Source organism: Cheilinus undulatus, linkage group 2 (genome assembly GCF_018320785.1).
Source record: "Cheilinus undulatus linkage group 2, ASM1832078v1, whole genome shotgun sequence".
Taxonomy (NCBI): domain Eukaryota; kingdom Metazoa; phylum Chordata; class Actinopteri; order Labriformes; family Labridae; genus Cheilinus; species Cheilinus undulatus.
The window spans coordinates 52,089,181-52,110,962 of record NC_054866.1 but is presented as its reverse complement, the minus strand read 5'-3'; the positions used below and the strand labels follow the sequence as shown (position 1 = coordinate 52,110,962).

The window sequence follows — 21,782 nt, the reverse complement described above, 5'->3', positions numbered from 1 at the left end:
GAAATCGAACTCAACTTGTCTTATGTTACGCCACTTCACATCACATTCCCTTACTTTACAGCTTTAAGCGACGTGTTGCATCTTACCTAATCCAATCAGATCCAGACACTTCAGATCCCATCACATATCCATGCATTGCATTGCATCATTACTTTTTGCAAGCATTGCATCTTACCTCATCACGTCAAAGGGAATCCAGAAAATTGCATTGCCTCACAAATTGTTGTATTGCATTGATCTCACCTCATGGCATCAGATAACATCACAGTGGAACTCGCTGCATCATATCTCATTGCATCATATTATTATCACACTGAAGTGCATCACATCACATAATACCGCAACTTATAGCCTTGTTAAAATCACATCACATCCTGTCTTGTTGCATCTTCCCACATTAAATTGTATCTTTCTGTATTTAATCTTAAACTACTCAAGCATTCTTTAGCAGCGCAGTATCATCATTTTATACCAATAAATGCACCAAGTGATCTTTAACATGGCTTAAGGGAAAATGAGAAAGTTTAACACACTCAGATAGAAAAGAACATCTAGTGTGACCTGTAGGAGAGCGAGTCCTCTCAGCTGATTGGAGCAGCAGAGTCAGCTGTGAGTGAGCCGACGGACCATCAGAAAAATGTGAAAGCAGAGCTCACATTACAGCCTGTTCACAATACTGCCACTGTTCAGACACGCTGGTACGTATGTCAGAGCTACCTGAAGAACCTCAGATCCACATTAAACTCAGACGCACAAATACAAGCCTTCCTCTCCTCCAGGCTGACTCAGCGGCTTCTTCATTTTCACAGAGTCCAGAGCGACTTCACCTTCGATCAGCGTCACGCTGAAGGAAGCGTGCTGCTTCCATATCTGATATTTAGCTTCTACCACACTCACTTTAACAGATTCATGCATTAAAAACAGACGACGACATGAATCAAGCATTTTCAAGACCTTTCTTCTCTCCTAGACTACCAGATGTATTGTATCCTCTTTAGCAGTGATTCTTAACGTTGGGGTCGGGACCCCACTGGGAGTTGTGAAATGCTGAGGGGGGTCTCCAGATCCCTCAAAATAAACCTGTGAATATTTTTTTAAATTACACATTTGCCAATTTCCACCAATTCTGCCAAATTTTAACCCATTTTCATCACTTTTCACACCAACTTTGCTAATTTTAGCACATTTTTTTGCAACTTAAAACTAATTTTTGTCAATTTAAAACCCTTTCCACTGCTTTTTTTCTCCCAGGACGTGCCACTTCTACACCAATTCTTTCAATTTACTGCCTTTTGTTTTCCCCGTTGACCTACTATTGCCACTGTTAAGAGTTTTTTACACCCGTTTTACCCATTTAAACCACATTTTAATTATTATTCTTTATGCCCTTTTTTGCCAGTTTAACCCATTTCTGCCTATTTTCCTGCCTCAGTAAACCCTTTTTGCCAGTTCAAACCAATTTTTCTTTCAATTTCATCCAATTTTCCAACCATTTTTGCAACTTTAAACCCATTTGGCTACTTTTTAATCCCCTTCGACCACTTTTTATGACTGTTTTTGCCAATATTAGCTCATTTTGTGCCACTTTTATCTATTTTTTGCCATTTCTGCTACTTTAAAATTCCCATTTCAACAGCTTTTACACCAATTTTTGTTTGCGAAATGGACTTTTACACAATATTTTAATATATTGAGATAGTGAATTTTTAATTTTCTTGAGCTTCAATCATCAAGATTAGAACAAAACAAAATCGTGAAATGTTTCACTCTGTATGGGACAAATCTAGATTTTATAAATGTTTAACTTTTTGAAGTAATTCACGGGAAAAAATATATTTTTTCTGATATTTTAATTTTTTAGAAGCACTGTGTGCCTTAGTCTTTGTATGGTTGAGTCTTAAGTCCCTTTTATAAATGCACTGATGTATTGCATAAACTGAGAAACGGTTTTCTGAAGCGTCCCTGAGCCCACGTTGGAATATCTGTCACAGAATGATGATGGTTTTTAATGCAGCAACACCTGAGGAGTCAAAGGTCATAACCATTCAGTGCTGGTTTTTCAGATTTCTTTAGATCCTCTGAATCTTTTGATAATGTTGTAGACTGTAGAAGTTCAATTCTATTGTCGGATCTATCTTTTGAGGAACGCTGCTCCACTGTTGGACTATTTTCAGTTTTTCATAAGGTGTAGAACCTCATACTGTCTCTGTTTGTGAATAATTGTGTGTTTGAAATCATGGCCCAATCATAATACCATCACCTGTTATCAGTTAACCTCCTTACCTGATTGTTGTTGGACTAGTTCACCACTTTCTCCATTTTTTGTTAAACTTGTCCCAACTTTTTTGGAACATGTTGCAGGCTTCAAACTCATAGTGTGTGTATATTTCCTTACAACAAATTAAATGTAACATTCAGACCTTGTCTTTGGGCTTTTAAATACAGCTGCAAAGGATTTTCAAACACTGCTGCTATTCACATTTTTTCAATGTCCCAACTTTTTTGGAATTAGGGTTTGTCTGAAACTATATTTGATGTAATATACCTACACAAACACTATGACTGCTAACTCTCCTGTCTGCTAACTTCTGTTAATGTTTGCCTTCCGCCTGCTGACTTTAACCCACGGTGGCGTGGAGTCGGTGATGTCATGGCGTGCACTGGGAGGTTTTGATGGCACTGGTGGTGGCTGCACTGGTTGGAGTGGTATGTGGTGGAGGGTGGAGGTGGGCGGGGCTTCATCCACCCAGCTGGAACAGATTTCCTCTGACGGCTGAAGCTGAACAATACGAGCTGTGTTTGAGCATGCTCGCTGACATGATGTCTGTGGAAGCGTGTGCAGTTTCAGGAGGTCATGTATGAAGCGTGTGCAGTTTCAGGAGGCCACATATGAAGCCTGTGTGCTGTGTGTCCTGTGTGCTGTTACAGCTGTTTTAAAAGCTCTGGAATCGTCTGGTTTAAAGGTGCTGATGTATCACCTTAAACTGACCACACCTGTGCCTCTGTGAATGTATGTGTGAGCTGCTTCCTCTCCCCAGATGTCTCATTAGAACTGACCTCTGCACTACAACACCCATGGCTCTTCTTTTCAAAGTTAGTCTGAAGATAAACTCGCTCTGTGGTCTGGCTCAGCTGAACTCCAGGTTTACTTTTACGAGGAATAAGGGAGCTCTGAAAGGAAGCAAATGAATATTACATGTAAACACAGCTGTGTTGCATTCTACTCAAGCAGAAGTAAAAGTACTCATAAAAATAAGTACTGGAGTAAGAGTAAATAAGTACTTTATTAAAAGACTACTAAAGTAGTGAGTAACTTTATTTTGTGCAATTTATTAAAACATATTACAACATATTATTCAGGGGTAGTAATGTAAATTGCACATTGTCGTAAATAAAGCAGCATAACTTGCCGAAAGTAAAGGAAATAAAAAAACTTGGAACTTAATACATAAAGCAGCAGTCAAGTTATGTCAATATAGTGAGAAAAAAACAGACTTTTTCTCTCCTTAGAGTTATCTTGTTTCTACATGATGATTTTAATCTCACACACATGAATTTATAACTTGCAGTTCTTACTTTTTAATCACATTATATTTATTTTATCATGTATTAAGGAGTTTTGGCTCATATTTATGAAATTAATCTTGTGAAATGTCCTCATTTGTGACTTTTTGCCCTTTTTAATTAAATTTTTACTTTTTTGCTCGGATTTATGAATTTTTATCCTGATTATCACTCAACAACTTTGGCCCACTAGCCCCGCGTTATAACCATGTCAGGTATAATCACTGATATAAGAGATATGCCACACACACATTATAATAGTATCACCTATGACATGACGTTAAATAATGGCGTGTAAAATCACATTTGTGGCAGAGTTTCATAGGTGGTTAGACACGTGACGTCATTTATCACTGATACAACTGTGTCTTTGCAGCCTGCAGGTTAAAACAGAGATTTGAACTTAGACGTTTAGCTAACTAACAGTGCAGTCATTAGCTTGCTTAGCTTTCTTACCATAACGTGCTTCCTTAGATTTGATGTACTATTTTTGAAGTTTGAGATTTCCACTGTTTTAGGTAGACACAGTAGGCAGCGCATTATGTGGCTGTTGTTCCTCGTAGTTTGAAAGGCAAAGAGTCTTGATGTTGGACCAGGGATGAACGTGATCCTCTGAAGGAGACGCAGGTATTACATCTTCAGCCATTTTCTCCAGCTGTTGATACTTAAGGGGGAGGGGTCACTCCTCCATTTATTCTGTAGTGCTGAGGATTTTACCTCACACTGCTGTGAGAGCTCAGCTGAGTGTTAAAAAATACTTTATGAATATAAATTACAGACAAGTAAAAGTAGCGACCAGTGCACGCCCAATGTAATGGAGTAGAAGTATCATTTTTAATCACAAATGTAATGAAGTAGGAGTAAAAAGTACTCTGCTTGTTAACTACATGTCACTGAGTAAATGTACCGTGTTACTACCCACCTCTGGAAAAAAGGAAACATTTTGTTTTGGTCTCTGTATGTGATCGAGAACATTATTGACTGAATATTTATAAAACTTATCCATTAACATAATATTAAGACTTAAAGTGATATACCATTAGCAATGGGGTTGCAGCATATCAAAGCTTAAAATGATGTACAGTTAGTGCCTAGGCTACATGGCATTTAGCCATAGTCTGGCTGCACACTGCAGCGGTTTCCAGGCCACATTTGTTTCCACATTTGTTTCCACATTAAACCAATTTTGCTGCTTTTAGCCAATTTTTGCCACATTAAACATAATTTTGCCATTTTCAACCCATTTTGCAACTTTTTAACCACTTTTCACCATTTTTACCTCCTTTTTTTCCCTTTTCTCTTTCTTGCCCAACCCTTTTTAACCCAACTTGCCACTCCTGAACCTTTTTTCATCACGTATTTTTGCCAATTTTTGCCACTTTTACCCATTCTGACTGGTTTTAACTGCTTTTTGCCATTTTAACAGCCAATTTTTGTCACTTTTAGCATTTTTTTTTGCAATTTTAAGTACATTTTGCCACTTTTGCGAGGATTTTATTATTTCAGCCCTTAAAGCTGTCTCAAACTCTTCTACATCATGTCTGACATTTGTGTACATCATGGCTTAGCTGTTAAGTCTGACACTACTCTTCAAAGGGTTCGTTTACCCACATTGTTAACATTACGAAAAAAGACATTTTGAAAACTCTATATTGTACTGCAGGATAAATAAATAACATTTTGTTTTTGTTGCCTTGATAAGAGCGGTTTTTATTCAGGTTAAACGTAAAATACGGTTTTCACAAGTTAATGGCAGCCCCCTTTATCCCCCCCTTATAAGCAGCCGTGGCATCACAGTGGATACGCAGACTTTTATACACAGTTGATGAACTGTAAGGTCTGTTCTTTAATCATGTGACTTTTGTTGTTTTCACTGCTGCAGGAAGTGAACTTACTTTGACTAAAACCTGAGTTCAAAGCAGAGATGTTCCCCTCACAATGCTCTGTTTATGGAGATGATCTTCCTCTGGGCTCGGAGTGTGTGTTTCAGTGTGTGTTTGTGCTTGTGTCTTCCTCTGTTGACACTGAGGCGGAGGCGTGAGGTAACATCTGGACTCTCCACATCCTCGCCCTCTTACACACACACACACACACACCCCCACACACCCCCACCCACACACACACACACACACACACACAGCTCTCTCTGTGTGCCTCACAGTCGCAAAAGTCTTTTATTTTGAAGTAGAAGCCCTAGAGATGCAGCAGCTGAAGCAGGAGATGGCACCACTTCCTGTGTGTGTCTGAGTGTACTTCCTGACATTCCCTCTCTGATTGTACTGTGCCATGTCTGATGCTGGATTGACTCACTCTACCCAGTCTAAAAATGATTTTTCCAAAAATCGACATCACTTCTGAGAAATGATTCCTGCAGATTAGATGGCAGAACAGATCAGCTTCCTGCTGCAGACATCAGATTCACATCGGATTAAGAATGACTGGTATATGATGAAACAGGAATTCAACACAGGGAAGTGCCTGCTCTGCTGCTGTGACATCATCAGCTGACATCATGGCGCTGTCAGTCGTTAAGGATCCTCCCAGAGCTGACAGACAGTGAACGCTGACGTCAGAGCAGCCACTGCAACAACCCCAACCCTACATGCTCTATTTTCTAACTTCAGTCAACATTTAGTCACATTTTTAAAAGTCAAATTCATTAAACAAGTCTAACATTTCTTAGAGTTAAGGCCCAGCTGAAGGCCAAACCTTCCTGACTCATGTGTTTTTGTCTCCTTCAGTCTTGGAGATCCTGCAGCTGGTGAAGAAGCGAGACCTCCTCCTGGCTGACACTCACATCCTGGAGCTGGAGCAGGAGTGCAATGAGTCTGCCGCGGCCGCTGAGCCGGAGGACGCCAGCGGACTGAGCGTCAAAGATGGCGGGCGGAGGAAGGCGAAGGATGTGGAGCTGCTGTACGAGGAGCTGCTGAAGGAGCTGTGGTCCGTGGTCAGGGAGTCTCTGCGCTCGCCAACGGCCGGGCCAAACCTGGGTCTGGTGGTTCAGGTGAGGACTGCTGTGATTGAAACCTTCTCGTTCAGTAACACTGAAAAAAAAGATAGATCATGTAGAAAATAAGAACTGCTGATTAGACCTCTTAGATATGAATAAATAGCCAGATATAATCTTTAACATACTACAAAGGCATCTCTCAAATCTTACACAGGTGCATCTCGAAAATAGACTACCTTCCATTTATTCTAGATTCATCTCATGTAAACTGAAATATTTCAGGACTTTTGTGTTGATCTTGGTGATTAAGGCTTATAGCTCATGAAAATCTAAAGTCCACTATCTCAAAATATTAGAAAATTGCATAAAAGTCCAGTTTGCAAAAGTTTCCCAAGCCTTCAGTTTCTCTCTCTGGTTCAGTTCACACAACCACAATCAAGGGGAAGACTGCTGGCGTGATTATTGTCCAGAGAACAGTCACTGACATCCTCCACAGGGAGGGTAAGCCACAGAAGGTCACTGCTGAAAGGTCAGGCTGTTCTTAGAGGATGTATCAAAGCAAATTCATGGAGAGTTTACTGAAGGGAAAAGTGTGGTAAGAAACAGGGATGAGCTCAGCCTTCAGAGGATTGTCAAACAAAGTAGATTCAAGAACTTAGGGGAGCTTCATGAGGAGTGGACTGACACTGGACTGAGACACAGATGGGCCAGGAAAATGGACTACAAGTGTGGCGTTCCTAGTGTTGAATCAATCCTGAACTAGACCCTGAACTAGACATAATATTATCAGCTTTGTCCTTTATCCCTAGTCCCCCCCCCCCCCCCCCCCCCCCCCCAAGAAAGCTAAGCCTCTTTCACATCATTTGTAACTGTATTCAGTGACAAAATCCCAATGTTACAGGCCTAAACAGACTTGTTCTTGACTAAAGATCTGTGTCCAAACTATCCATTATAACGACAGTGTGTAAGGGCCACTCTAGGACAAAAAAAAGGTTAATTTCAAGACAGAAAAAAAAGACATTTTTATGCCTTTAAAGCCAGAAATATGCCTGAACCCTGGTTTAGAATTTTTTGGGGGATTTTAAAGTTTAATCGTCAAAATCTGACCGCTGTTTTCAATTGGGTTTCTTGTCGGGGTGTTCCAATGCCATTTTTTCCTACCCAATATGATTTCGATACCAAGGTATTAGGTATCGATACTGATCCAATACCAGTCTGAACTATCTGAAATGACTGTTCAGACTAACGAATTATCTTAGACCTATATTTGACTCAGAACATGGCTCAACTATTATAATTGTAAATGTACAGCGTCTCTGTGACCCTAAAGTTGTTTTCCTGTTGATTATTGAGTTTTGCTGCTAAATATTAAAATGATAATACAGGGGGCTGCATCACAGGCTCTCTCTCTCTTTTTTTCACAATACAAAAAATGCAAACTTTAGTGCACTTTTCCAAATACGATATAAAACTTACAACTCACATATTAACGACTGTGTTTACAGATATGTACCAAATGTATACAGTTGTATAAATCATCAAGTGCGTTGAACTCTCTCTCTCTCCTTTCTGTTATTTTGTGCAGCATCACGTGATTATGGAACAGCCTGCTGTTGGCTGACGCTCACAGAGAGAAACAATATGGTGGTTAGCATTCGAGCTAGCGGTAATAAATGATTGTAATTCGATTAAAATGGATAAAAAGACATTCTATATCAGGTTTACAGGTGTGGATTTAATGATTAAAGTCCCCAAAACACATACGAATTCCAGGCTCACTGAAAACGCAGCAGCACGGGATTCAAAGGCATCAATACTGTCAGTGCGAAAACACAATGGCTAGCTTCAAGAAGAAAACAAGAGGCAACGGTTTATGGTTCAAAAGTTATTTAACTTTTTATCAACTGTGTCACTTCTTGTCTTGAACGACAGCGCTAGTCTAAAAGGCGTTTTAACGATCACATTCAGAGAAAAACTGTCACGCAGCCTCCATTCTTTGCAGCTCGCTGCTGCTGCGCTAAAAACGGAAGCCCGGCAGCAAAGAAGAAACTACTTTCAGTTTATAGCGCTAACAGTTAGCATGGCTAAACAAAGCAAACTATAAAGTTAAACCAAACGGTATCGGATATGCATAAACATGTGATACCTGCATTTTAAGCAATATCAGACGTATTTCCGATACTGGTATCGATATTAGAACAACCCTAGTTTCTTGTAAATGTTTGATTTTACACTTTTGTAAAATTATGATTTAAAAACCTTGAAATTTTGAGATTGTGATGTCAAAATCTAAGATTTTTTTGAACTCTAGAATTTTTTTCTTTATTTTTCTTGCAAATTCCTGACTTTTGAAACTCTGAAATGTTGTAAACATAAGACTTTATAATCTCAAAAATTTGGATTTTTTTGATCAGAAATCAACAGATTCTCCTTATATTTTAATCTTTTAGGTTGGGCCCCCCCGAGATCTTTGGTGCCCCCCTGAGGGGTCCTTGGGAACCACTGATCTAGGCTATATGAAAAAATCTTTCTTCCATTTCCTTTTTCTATAAGACGATTTTCATCTCTTGTCTTTTATGAGTTCAGTTAAATCACTGAAACAGGATGATTTTCATTTTGGTTCTCAAAATTCATTCATAAAATTAACCTTATAATTTTATATATTACACCTACTTTGTTTTGCGTTGCTAAATATTTAACCTCTTTGAAGGAATTATACGGGGTTTCATACTAGAGCTGCACAATATTATTGTCATGATATTGGTGTTTGCAGGTACTAAGTCAGTCATCAGTAATGGCAGATATGAACCTGTCTGCTGATTTTTACAGCCCATATATCAGCCGTAGATATCGTCCATTTGTATGAAGACATATGCAGAGTTTTCATCAGGACCAGCAGTGCTATGTCAGCTGAAGTCTTTTGACCATCCTCAAATTTTAAACTGTGTTTTAAGGACTGAAGTTTTAGGTCTGAACTACATTTAAATATTGGTATCAAAATCTGAATCAACCAAAATGAACAGGAAATATGTGCGTATCAGATATCAGCAACAATCCAGTATGGTGCATCCCTTTTTGATACTGAAATTTGGATTTAAATCTGAATTTTAATGGCTGCAAAAGTTAATTAAATTTTTGCAAATATTTCAGATTAAAAACATTCATAAAGTCACACAGAAAGCCATTTAGGATAATGCTAATGCCATATAGAAAGTCCACCAGGGGGCAGTATATATGTGTCGGATTGACCATGCTAACAAGACAGAAAGCTCATCATAACAGCTGTTCTGAATCTTTACTGAAATACTCGCTGCCTCACCTGTCCGTCTGCATCTGCAGGTGCTGCAGCAGGAAGAGCAGACGGATAAAGACTGGGCCCTCAATGAGGCAGCGGCCCCCGGGGGCCCGAGGCCTCGCCGTCTGAAGCAGAAGTGGAAGGAGGCTGTGGAAGAGGCAGCTGATGGCTCGCTGCCTCAGAAAGCTGAGTTCACCGCCGGGGAGCTGGACCGGTACCTGGACCGGCTCAGGGCCCGCGTAGTTGAGGACCTGGGGGCCGCCAAGAGGAATGTGGTGTCCATTTATCCTGAAGATTACCAGCCTTTTGAGGTGAGAACACTAGGACGGATTACAGAAGTGTTTTTAACCAGTGTTTTAATGACTGGAACATTCATCTGATACCAGTTTGCTCTTCTGTAACCGTCAGAGTAGAAGACAGAGATGAGAAAAGATGCAGTGTTTTAGGTAAAAGGAGGAATGAAAGGGTTCAAATGTCAATGAGAGATAAATTACTGTGTGAAAAATCTCTTAACTTGTAAACATGCTACCTGGCTTCCATCAGGACTCTAAAGCAGAAAGTTGAACACTTTTATTAGCAGGGCTAAAGTAAATCCTCTTAGAGTTTATAAATGACTGGATATGATGATGCAGCATTCCCCACTATTATGACATGCATTGTTTCCATATTGCATCACAGTCGCTAATATGCCTACAACTCTCAGCAAAGATTGTAAGGATGTGAGATGGCTCACTCCTCATTAATCTTCATGCTGGAACATAACGCAATAGTCGGCAAGAAAACATGAAACCAAGGAACCTAAATTCCACCCGCAAAATTTAGTCACAGACTTTTGTCGACGTGATGATTTGTTTCCTTCCTTCCTCTAAAACAGCCACATCTACCTGCTGAGTCACAGTCCAACTAGACCTAGAGATGCTTGAACTCCTTCACTTGGGGCAAAGCTCACTCCCACCCAGGTGCAGCACTGCTGTTTTCTGATTGAAGGATAGAGAACAGCATAATTGGCATAAAGATAGTACTTTAAGGACCTCCAACAACTTCACCTGACTGTTTTCATCCAGTTTGAAAAGCTAACTTGATGATGTTTTCCACCTGTCAGGTGTACGTGCAGAGCTACCACCAGGCTGTTGCCAGGCGACTAGAGGCCATCACCGACAACCAGCTGGAGATCACTGACATTTACTCTCTGCTCGACTGGCTGCACAACATTTACAACAGGTAACCACAAACCCAGACGGACAGAGGGGTTATTTGGGACACATAGAACAAGTTAAAGGAACTGTGGTGGTACACATAACACAGTGGCTGGATTATACAAATTAGATTTTTTGTGTTTATTCTGTAATATTCCTCTTCTGCAAAGAAAGTATCAGAAATGTGAATATCTGTTTAATCATATGTTGAATCTCTGTGTTTCTTTCAGAGATGTTCTGGGGACGGTTTGTATCACAAGTCCATTCAGCCGCTCTAATCTCAGTCCTCTGCTGCCCTCAGAGACCGTGGACAGACTGGAGCTGGACTGTCTCAACTCTGTCCGGGTGAGACTCACACACAAACCATGCAGGAATTGAATGAATGATCAGACCCTGTAGAAAGTTTATTTCATCCAAGAATGCTCTGATCATACATTTAACCAAATTTTTAAAAATGGATCTACAGGAGCATCTAAAAAACTGTGAAAATGTTCATTTTTTTACTTTGGTGTAATCAAAGAAGTGAAACTTCCGTACTCTAGATTCATCTCATTCAAAGTGAAGACTTGTTTTTGTTTTAATCTGGATGATTACAGCTCATGCAAATCTTAAATCCACTATCTCTAAACATTAGGATATAACAAAACATCAGTTCAAAAAAAAAAAAAAAAAGGATTTATGATAAAGAAATGTTTACCTTCTGGGAAAGTGGAAAAGTCTGCTCATTAATCAATCAGTAATTGGTTAGGACTTCTTTTGCACAAATTCCTGCATCTATGTATGCTGAAGCCAATCAGTCCATGGTCCTGCTGGGGTGTTGTGGAGCCCAGGTTGCTCCAATAGCAGCCTTCAGCTGGTCTGGATTGTTATGTCTGGTGTCTCTCATCTTCCAGAGATTCTCAGATCAGACCAGTTGGATGGCCAATCAAACCCAGTAACACCAGGGTCAGTAAAACAGTTTCTGGTAGTTCTGGCTTCAGTGTGGACAGGTGGAAAGGAAATCAGTATCTCCATAAAGCTTCTCAGCAGATGGAAGCATAAAGGGCTCTAGAATCTCCTGGTAGATGCTGACAGTGTTGACTCTGGACTTGATAAACACCAGTGGACCAACAGCAGCAGATGACATGGACCCCCAAACCATCACTGACTGGAAACACTGGACTTCAAGCACCTCTCAGCTCTTTCTACAGACTCTGGGACCTTGATTTCAAAATGGAATTCAAAATTGACTTTCATCTAAAAACAGGATTTTTGGCCACTAAGCAACGGTCCGAATCTTAGTCTCCTTAGCCCAGGTGTGACCCTGATGACATCTGTAGATCAGGATTGGCTCAAGAACACCCCAATTGTAGTCCATCTCCTGGACCCATCTGTGTGGTGGCTCTTGATCCAGTGTGCTCCTTTTCTTACAACACTTTTCCCTTCAGTCAACTCTCCATGAATATTCTTTGGTTCAGCCTCTGAGAGCAGCCTGACCTTTCAGCAGTGACCTTTTGTGGCTTATCCTCCCTGTGGAGGATGTCAGTGATTGTCCTCTGGACAACTGTCATGTCAGTAGTCTTCTCCATGATTGTGGCTGTTTGTACTAAACCAGAGAGGATGAAGATTCAGGAAACCTTTAGAATTTGACTTTTCCACAGTATTCTAATATTCTGAGATTCTAGATTTTTGGATTTCATGCGCTGTAAGCTGTGATCATCGAGATTAAAACAAAAAAGCCTAAAAATGTTTCACTTTGCATGAGATGAATTTAGAATATGTGGAAGTTTAACTTTATGAAGTAAAGGGGAAAAAATGACATTTTTATTAAAATTCAACCTTTATGATACATTTTGATTGAAAAATTTGAGGAATATTTGAAGAAAATTTGGTTTGTCTTTTATGGGAAACTTTGAAAATGTGTTCATGAATTTTTACAGAAACTTTTAGATAGATTCTTAAAAATTTTAGTGAATTTGTGTTGATAATGCACTTCATTTCTGTCTAAATTAATGCCTGTCAAAGACAAGGCTAAGCTTTTAAACTTATCAGGTCCAAATTATCCAAATAAGTTGGAAAAGCTTAAAATGCATTCCAAGCAACAGTCCAGGTCTCTGGAGGATAAAGGAGGAGGCTGGGGTGGAAGTGAAGCGTGTGTTTGATGTTGATGCAGCAGGGATCAGTGAGGAGGATTCGTGTTCAAACAGACCCCCTTGTGATCATCTGTGAGAGCTGAGAGATCATATTTGATCAGCTGGAAGTTAGCTCAGTCTATTTCTGTTCCAGTAACACTGTTACTGATTCTGGACTACGGACTGGATTCCTCTAAGTGCCCCCTTTAGAGACAAAGATGGAACCTGTATGTTGAAGCATTCAGGAGTAGCAGCCTTTTTATTGTAGGTATATGATCATGGCTTCCAAACACCAGGACTTTTCCTCATAAAAACAGGTGTAAAATCCAGGTTTTCTTCTCTGTTGTTGAACTATAGGGCTTCATGCTTTGGTCCAGTTGAGTTCTCCAGCTTAAACCTTCCTAAACATTTATTACTCAATCCCAGTAGCACCTACAGTGAGTCTGAATAAGCAATACATGCAGCAAAAGTCTATTAAAAGTATTTTTCAGTCCATAAAGTCAAGGAGAAGTTGTTAAAGATGAGGTGTGTTTGTTTTTAACCCTGGCTCCTCCCTGTGCAGGCCAAAGTGACCACAGAGCTGAGCCAGGTCCTGGATGAGGAGGAGAAAAGGTGGATGGAAACACTGCACATCGAGGAGTATCAGATCACCCTGGCTAAGACGGTCATACAGGTAAACCACCGCGTAACCATGGAGCTGCCTGCAGCTCTGGTCGGTGTTTCCTGTACGTTTAAATAAAGGTTATTGAATCAGAGCGAGGTGTTACATAAAGGTGGATTCCGCTGCGTTGTGTACACTGATTGTGTTCCGAGTCTTTCCTTGAATCGCCGCCAAAGTCAACACGGAGCACTTCCTGATCTCACACACTCACACAAACATGCATATTCCTGTTCTCATGACGTCAAACAGACACTGCTGTGACTGAAGACTTTCTCTCGCCGTTCCTTTAAAGCGGGTCATTAATGTCAGATTTAACCCTTCAAAGTTTGGGTATGAAGAGGTCCATGCAGTAGGAGACTGACAGATAAATGCCCCTTCATCATGGGTATAGCACAAACTCACTTTAACATTTCCCTAGTCAGCTGCTGCCCTCTAGTGGCAAAAGACAGTCTAACATGAGAGGTCATCTCCCCTGTTTGAATCAGAATAGTTTTAATAATAGCATTATTTATATATCAGTGTAGCCCAAAGTGCTTAACAACACAAGATTAAAATTTTAGAATTAAAAACAAGATACAAATAACAAATATAAATGCAGTTATAAACAACAACAAAGAAAAACACACAGAAAAGTCAGTGTCAGTAGATAGTAGAATGGATTAAAAAAGCAGAAAAATCAAACTAAAAGCAGACTTATACAGATATATCTTGAGTTTATTTTTAAGTCTCCTCTTTGTTCTTCTTCTGTTTGATGGATTTGCCAACCAGCTGTGTTCATACCACCGCCTACTGTGTTAGCTTACTATGAGGCACACTGTGAACAACTATGTGAAACCATTGTAAGACATCAAGTGTGAAATTAAGTCTTCTGTCAGTTTCAAAGTGTTTACCGTCCATAAAGAAAAATCCCAGCAGTTCTGCTTTTGCTGTTTCAGAGGCTGCAGGTTGATCTGGAACGTTCTGCCTCCATCAACAGGAGTTTGGGCTCCAGAGTGGCTCAGTGCAGCCTGAACGGCCTCGCAGACTTCCTGTACAGGTACACGTGTGTTTGTGTTTGTTTAGGTCCACATGTAGAATAAACTGTCAATCTGTCTAGCAACTTATCACTAAATCTTCCTTCTAAGATAACTTTAAAGAGTTAGAAAGATTTCTGACACCAGTAGAACCTTTTCATCAGTCTTTTAAAGCCACAAGACTCCATATGTCTTCCATGTGCAGCATTCTTCTCTTCTGCAAAATACAGTTACTTTTGTCAAGAGGTTTGCTGTTTTTGAAGAGTTGACAGTGTTCCAAATTATTATGCAAACGTTTGATTTTTATTTTTTTGTGCTGCTTCTACTGTCAGTTTCCATCAAGTCACAGGTTTCGTGCAATATGGGGAAAAAGTCAGTCACGGATTCTGAATTTAGACCTAACCTGAGAGCCTAACAAGATCAATATTTAATGATAAACTGTCAACTTCATTTTCACCATGCTTAAAATATGAAATAAAATAAAATAAAAAATACAGTGCTTAACAAATTTATTAGACCACCACCCAAAGTAAGGTTTATGCCACAGCTGCCCTAAATGAACAGCATTGGTAATTACCAAAATCATTTTTTATGTTTCTGCAATGGTTAATACACCAATATGTAGAAGCTCTTTAACCCAAATGATGTTTTTAATGTGAAAATATAATTATTAATGTTATCCATGAATTTTCAAATTTACTGATTTACAAAAAAAAAAAAAATGAAAAAAAATAGTAAAGCACATTAATATTTCTTGATTAATATGTCAAATTACAGTTATTTACTTGCATTCCTGAACAGAAGAATGAGTTTTAGGGGTTGAATGTTGTACTTGATTAATTTCTGACTTCTCAGAGAAGCCCAGTGAGCCGGCTCAAATTTGGGTGAATTCAGTTTGAAATTCCTCATTCCCGTTCTAAATGGTAAAACGTGGAGAGCTGACTGAAAATGAAAGAGTCCGCATTAAAGCACTTGATGATGCTGGATGTTCTCTGAGACAAATATGACAGGTGGTCTAATAGATTTGTTAAGCACTATATATATATATAAAACTGATAATAAATCATTCTGAGATGAAAACAAATCAAAATTATAGGTTTAAAGGCCGAAAGTCTGAGATAAAAAGTCAAACTTATTAGTTCAAAACACAAAATTCAAAGGCAAAATACTTTTTCTAAAAGGCAAATATTTGAGATATAAAGTCAAAATCACAAGTTTAAAATGTAAAAATATGACTTAGAATTTTATATCGTGAATCTTGAGGGTTAAAATATGATATGAAAAAGTACAAAACATAATTACATCAGAATTGTGAGATGCAAAATTGAAAATATGAAATGACCACATTAATGTCTTTTCCGTCTTCCTGACTTTTGATCTAATTATTTTACCCTTTAATTTTTCAGGTTTTAATCGTTTAACAAGAATATTTGTAATCATCAAGGTTAAGTTTACACGTTTATACTGGAGAAAATCTGCAGACCTCTTACTGGTGGGCCAGCTATAATAGAAAGATCGTATGAGCTCATGGGCCGGACACAACTCTACCATGGGCCGGATTTGGCCCCCGGGCCTTGAGTTTGACACTCCTGCCCTAATGCAAAAAATTACAACAGATTTCTGTTTTTAATCCTTAAGAAACAGTTGAGTTTTTTTTAAACTGTTTACACAATAATTTGGAACACTGCATTTTAAGTTATTTTGCAAAAAAATGCCTTTGTCAACATTGTTAATTCTGTGGAATAGAATCTAGATTACAATGAAATTGTTGAGGAATGGAAAATCATATGGACTGACAATTATACTGACTATTTAAGGAAAAGTGAACAAAATAAGTATATGCTTAATAATTTGGAACACGGTGCAGAGCTGCAGCTTTTTCAAGTTTGGAAAATGTACTTCAACTTTTGGTCACTTTAAAAAGTAGGGATCTGGTTCTCTGATGATCCAGCTGACCTGTTTAATAGATGCTGATTGTGACTCTTTATCATGTGTTTGTTCCAGTTTCCAGCGTAAAGCTGAGATGTTTCATGAAGGCATGCAGAGCGGGATGTTTGGAGACAACGAGGATGGATATGTGTCTAAAACCATCGCTCTGGTCAACTGCTGTCCTCCTTTTAGGTATAAAAACAGACGAGGAAACAGAAATTGGAAGTTGTTTATGCAGCTGGTCAGTTCTGAACTAAAGAAGCCTCTCAGAGAAGATGCATAAAGAACTTCCACTAAGTCCAGTCACCTAGTTGCATCTCTTATTTGACATTTTCCCAGTTTAACCAGTCTACGTTGGTTTGAAGAGCCTGTTTTCTTTAACTCAACCCTTGAAGATGTGTGTGTGTGGTAATATGTGTGTGTTTTTCAGAGGGTTTGTGCAGCGCTGCGCTCAGTGTGACCCGTCAGTCAGCGAGGACTCTCTGCGTCGAGCCAACAAAGCTCTGGATAACATCGTCCAGCAAGGAGTGCGAGTGCTGTCTGAGCGCCTTTACCTGCACATCCGGGTATGACCAGACACAGAAACACGCCAACACGTCAGCAAACACCACAGAGAGTCGGTATCTCAATGACTCTGACCCCAGCATTGGTTAACGTTTATTTACTCCTCTCTGAGTTCTGTCGAGGCCACACCTTTGTTATCTCATTAAAGCTTCAGTTTAATGTTTAACTTTGATTTAATCTGAGAGTTTGCTCAAACACTCAAAAACAGAGAGAGCGGCAGGTTGAGACACCACAAAGTTTGCAGTCTAGTGAAGGTTAGCTGCCACGTCACGACTTGTGGAAACACCTCCTGGCAGGTTAAAAAGGCTACATACTGCTCTACAGAGCCCTGACAGTCTAAGATAATGTCTGTGTGTTTTAGACACTTTTATTTTGATTGTTTGAAAAACAGAAGGTTGCATGTTATCTCTACATCGACCTAGTCATCCTCAGTGTGTCTACCTGGTAGTTTGCATGGACTTAAAAATGAACATAACAAGCTTTTTGGGGCAAAATAAATTCTTTTAACCTCATTATATTCAAAATTCACCCAATCCCGTTCATTGCCCAGAATGTGCTGGAACATATAATAACAAAGGGCATACCAGCAGTGGCTGGTGTCACTTTTTAACTGCTTTTCACCTTCACAAGGACACAATCCTGCATGTAAAGACTACAGTCAAAATAAAGCTTGTGGATCTTGGCTTGAGCTTATGACTTAAGGGTTTTCTTTAAATCGCCAAGGTTAAATTTACATTTTTTTACTGGAGGAAATCTGCAGACCTCATTCGGGTGAGCTACTTCTAATCAAAATACGAAATGATCTTGCGAGCCAGGTAAAACTGAACCGTGGGCTGCATTTGGTCCCCGGGCCTTGAGTTTGACACCTGTGTTATAGACTTTGCTAGACCTGATGTAAATTGTCTTGCTGGCAGACCATTGAGCCTCAAAAAAGGACTTCAGCTTGAACACACGTGGACAAAAAAGTTGGTACGCTTCCATCAAAGAAAGAAAAACCCACAATGCTCACTGAAATAACTTGAAAATGACAAAATTAATAATAAATAAAAGTTTACTGAAAATCAGACACTGCTTTTGATGTGTGGTTCAGCAGAATCATTAAAAAAAAAACGAATGAAACTGGCCTGGACTAAAATGATGGCACCCTTTATATTTTCTTGCACAATCTTTTGAGGTAATCATGGCAATCAGGTGACTCTCAGTGAGACTTCAGCACCTGTCCCAGGTTTTTTGGCACACTCCTCTGAGTAAACTGCTCCAGCCGTCTCAGAATTGAGGGGTGCCTTCTACAGACTGTTTCAGCTCCTTCCTAAGACGTTCACTAGGATTTAGATCAGGGCTTATAAAGGCCACTTCAGAGTAGTCCAGTGTTTGGTTCTTAGCCATTCTTGGCTGTTTTTAGCTCTGTGTTTGAGCTCATTTTCCTGCTGGAGGACCCATGACCTGAGACTGAGATCAAGCTTGATGGTTGATGGTTAGTCAACTAAAGTTTTGCAAAATACAAGAACCCCTGCGCCAGATGCAGCAAAGCAGCCCCAAAACATAACCAAATGTCCTCATGTTTCATAACAGCTACAGTCTTCTTCTCTCCAGCTAAATCTTTAGTCTTTCTAGGTAGAGGTGATTATATTTTACTGCCCTTCTTAAAATAACTTTTCAAATTAAAACCCTGACACAGTTAGGAAAAATCTTGGACCAGCAGTGTTATAGCTTTTATTTCAGCGGAGATGAATGTGATATAAATGTAAAAGCAGTAAAAATGACTGCCATGGCCTCTCTAGTGTGCTGTTTTCAGATCATATCCTCCCTGACATTATATTTCATGATATAAAGTAGAAGTTTTAAAATCCTAAACCTTTCTCCTGCCCATGTCTTTCAGCCGTTCTTTGAGCGGCTTGTGAAGAGGAAGTGGCTGAGCAACACAGAGCCGTACGAGCAGATCGAAGCTGTCATCAAAGAGTATTTTAAGAAGTATCACAGGATGGACAGTCCTCCATACCAGGTACACACACATCCAAATGTGTCCCAAGAAATCAGCCATGGGACCTTCTAGTGGTTACATAAGCCCGTGGTTAAAGCTCAGATATTTTAGACACATGTCATCACCATTCTGCTCTCTCTCTCCGTGCGTCTCTCGCCCTCAGCTGCTGGTAGCGGAGGTTCACCGCCGCGTGGTGATGGAGTATCTCCGCTCGGTCATGAGAGGCAGAATCATCTGCACCTCTGCAAAGATGAGGAAGAGGATGGCTGGTCGGCTCCGCGATGAAGGCACACAGATCAAAGTCCTCTTCAAAGACCTGGTCAGTGGAAAGAGACAGGGGTGCTTTAGACATGAGGCCCTTCTCTATTTGGCTAAAAGCAATCACAAAAAACTACGAAGCATCTCTTACCAAAGCCAGAGAACTACAGGACAGTGAGTGTAAGACAGAAATGTTTCTGCTGATGTTGACGCGCTCTATCTGTCTCTGACAGGAGTCTCCATCCAGCTGGTTGGACAGCTCTCTGTCTCACATCTCAGAGATCATCCAGCTGGAGGACGTCCCCTCCATCCAGATGGAGGTGGGGGTTCTGGTCCGAGAGTTTCCAGACGTCAGGTACACCAGATCCTCCTCTTTCTGCCCCGTTCTTCTTTGTCTTGTTTCTTCTCATTTAGTTTCTGTTCTGACACTTTCTTTGTGCCCAAAGTTAAAAAGAAGATCTTGTTTTCTTGCCATAATGTTTTTAAAGATCACATGATGCCTGGCATCGCTGTGATGTAGAAGTGCTTGTACACAGACCTGTCAAGTTTAGCCTGGCCCCTGAAAACCGCAGAGAATGGGCCCCCCCTAAGTTCTGGTTTATTGATGATATCAGTGCATGTGTGTTGGATCAGTAGCATTGGTGCTAGCATCCCAACTAACCGTTCTCTCAGTTTGGTGCTAAAAAGTATGTCAGACTTACTGGGCTTTAATGTTGGAATTATTTGTTTCACTTTAAACATGTTCTCCAACTATTTATCTACTTCTTTTTACACTCTTCAACCATTTTTTCTATTTGTCATCCTTTTTTGCAACCTTTTTGCCTCTGTTTTACACAATCTTTTTATACATTTTTGCCTCTCTGCATCCATCTTGGCAACTGTTTCCCCACTTTTTTTTTTAATCAATTTTTGCTGTTTTTCGCCCCACTTGGTCATTCCTTTTTTTTCCTTGCTACTATTAACCAGTTTCTACAACATTACAACTATTTTTGCTGCCTTTTCATACAATTGGTGCTGATTTTTGCCTATTTATGCCATTCCAATAGCACTCTTAACCCATTTTTGCTGTTAGTCACCCTTTTTGCCACTTGTTTGCACCTCTACTTCCATTTTGACCACTGTTTGACCTTTTTTTTTTAAGCCATTTTGGCTGTGTTTCACCCTATTTGGCAACTTTTTTTTGCTACTATTAACCAATTTCAACAACATTTTGATCATTGTTGCTACATTTTTGGCATCCTATTTTTTTGCTGCTGTTTACCTATTTTTGTCACTCTTAACCCATTTTTGCTGTGGTCACCCTTTTTAGAAATGTATTGCCATTTTTTAAACTCATTTTTGCATCTTAATGTCCATTTTGGCCACTGTTTGGCTACTTTTCACCAGTTTTTCTTTTTTTTAAATTTATCCAATTTTTTGCAACATTTCAACCATTTTCATCCTTTTTGGTGCTCTAATCCCATCTATGCTACTTCTTTGCCTGTTTTTGCTACTTTTTTGCCATTCTTAACCATTTCTACCAACACAGTTAATTTACCAGAGTAAATTTTCCTCAAACTGAATTAAATTTTACTCAGAAAAATAGAACATTTGATCCCAGTCTATTTGGTGTGAATTCACTCTGCTTGCAGGGTAATATTTTAAGAGTTGTTTTTACTCCAAAAAGTGTTTTTATTTAACTCTAATTGATGATTATTTACTCCTTGATGACTGAAATAAAATCAACCCTACAGCAGTTGTACTTAGAGTAATAGAGAACAGAGTTCACTCATTACAGAGCTGTTTTATTCCATACAGAAATTTTTGTTATTCATTCTAGAATATTTATATTCTAGAACATTTCATGTAGAGGTATATTTTACTCTAAATAGACTAATGTTCCTCTTTATAGAGTGCTACATTTGATCTAAATAGATAATCTCACTGCCTTTCCACCTATAAATGGAGGACTAACTGGAGACGTTTTTGCCTATCGGTGTTAGACTTCACGTTCTAATATTAAAGAAACAGTTGTGATGAATATGACATGAACCTGGGAGTAGAGCCTGAGACACAGTGGTGAGGTTTAAGGAGTTTATTTGAGAACAGATGAGTCCAGGCTGGTTGGCAGAACGACAGAGGCAAGACAAGGCAAAAAGATCACTGAAAACTCACTAGACTAAAGGTTGAAGAGGATCCAGGTTACCTGACTAGAAGCTGTAGTCCACAGGTGTCTTGAGAGTTCATCACAGGTGTGTAGATCTTGATTCCACAGGATTAT

General features: G+C 39.5%; 1 protein-coding gene across 3 annotated transcripts in view; it reads left to right on the top strand.

Moving 5' to 3' along the window:
* The window catches only part of exoc3l2b (exocyst complex component 3-like 2b), an 85,898-nt gene that overhangs the window by 58,973 nt on the left and 5,143 nt on the right, over positions 1 to 21,782 (top strand). For all 3 annotated transcript variants that reach the window (XM_041803477.1, XM_041803496.1, XM_041803487.1), the window contains exons 4-14: positions 6,306 to 6,568; positions 9,854 to 10,120; positions 10,912 to 11,030; positions 11,236 to 11,350; positions 13,679 to 13,789; positions 14,713 to 14,813; positions 16,795 to 16,911; positions 17,150 to 17,285; positions 19,163 to 19,285; positions 19,428 to 19,583; positions 19,756 to 19,877. In XM_041803477.1, coding sequence (XP_041659411.1) covers positions 6,306 to 6,568; positions 9,854 to 10,120; positions 10,912 to 11,030; positions 11,236 to 11,350; positions 13,679 to 13,789; positions 14,713 to 14,813; positions 16,795 to 16,911; positions 17,150 to 17,285; positions 19,163 to 19,285; positions 19,428 to 19,583; positions 19,756 to 19,877 — 1,630 coding nt within the window. The remainder of the gene's footprint in view (positions 1 to 6,305; positions 6,569 to 9,853; positions 10,121 to 10,911; positions 11,031 to 11,235; positions 11,351 to 13,678; positions 13,790 to 14,712; positions 14,814 to 16,794; positions 16,912 to 17,149; positions 17,286 to 19,162; positions 19,286 to 19,427; positions 19,584 to 19,755; positions 19,878 to 21,782) is intronic.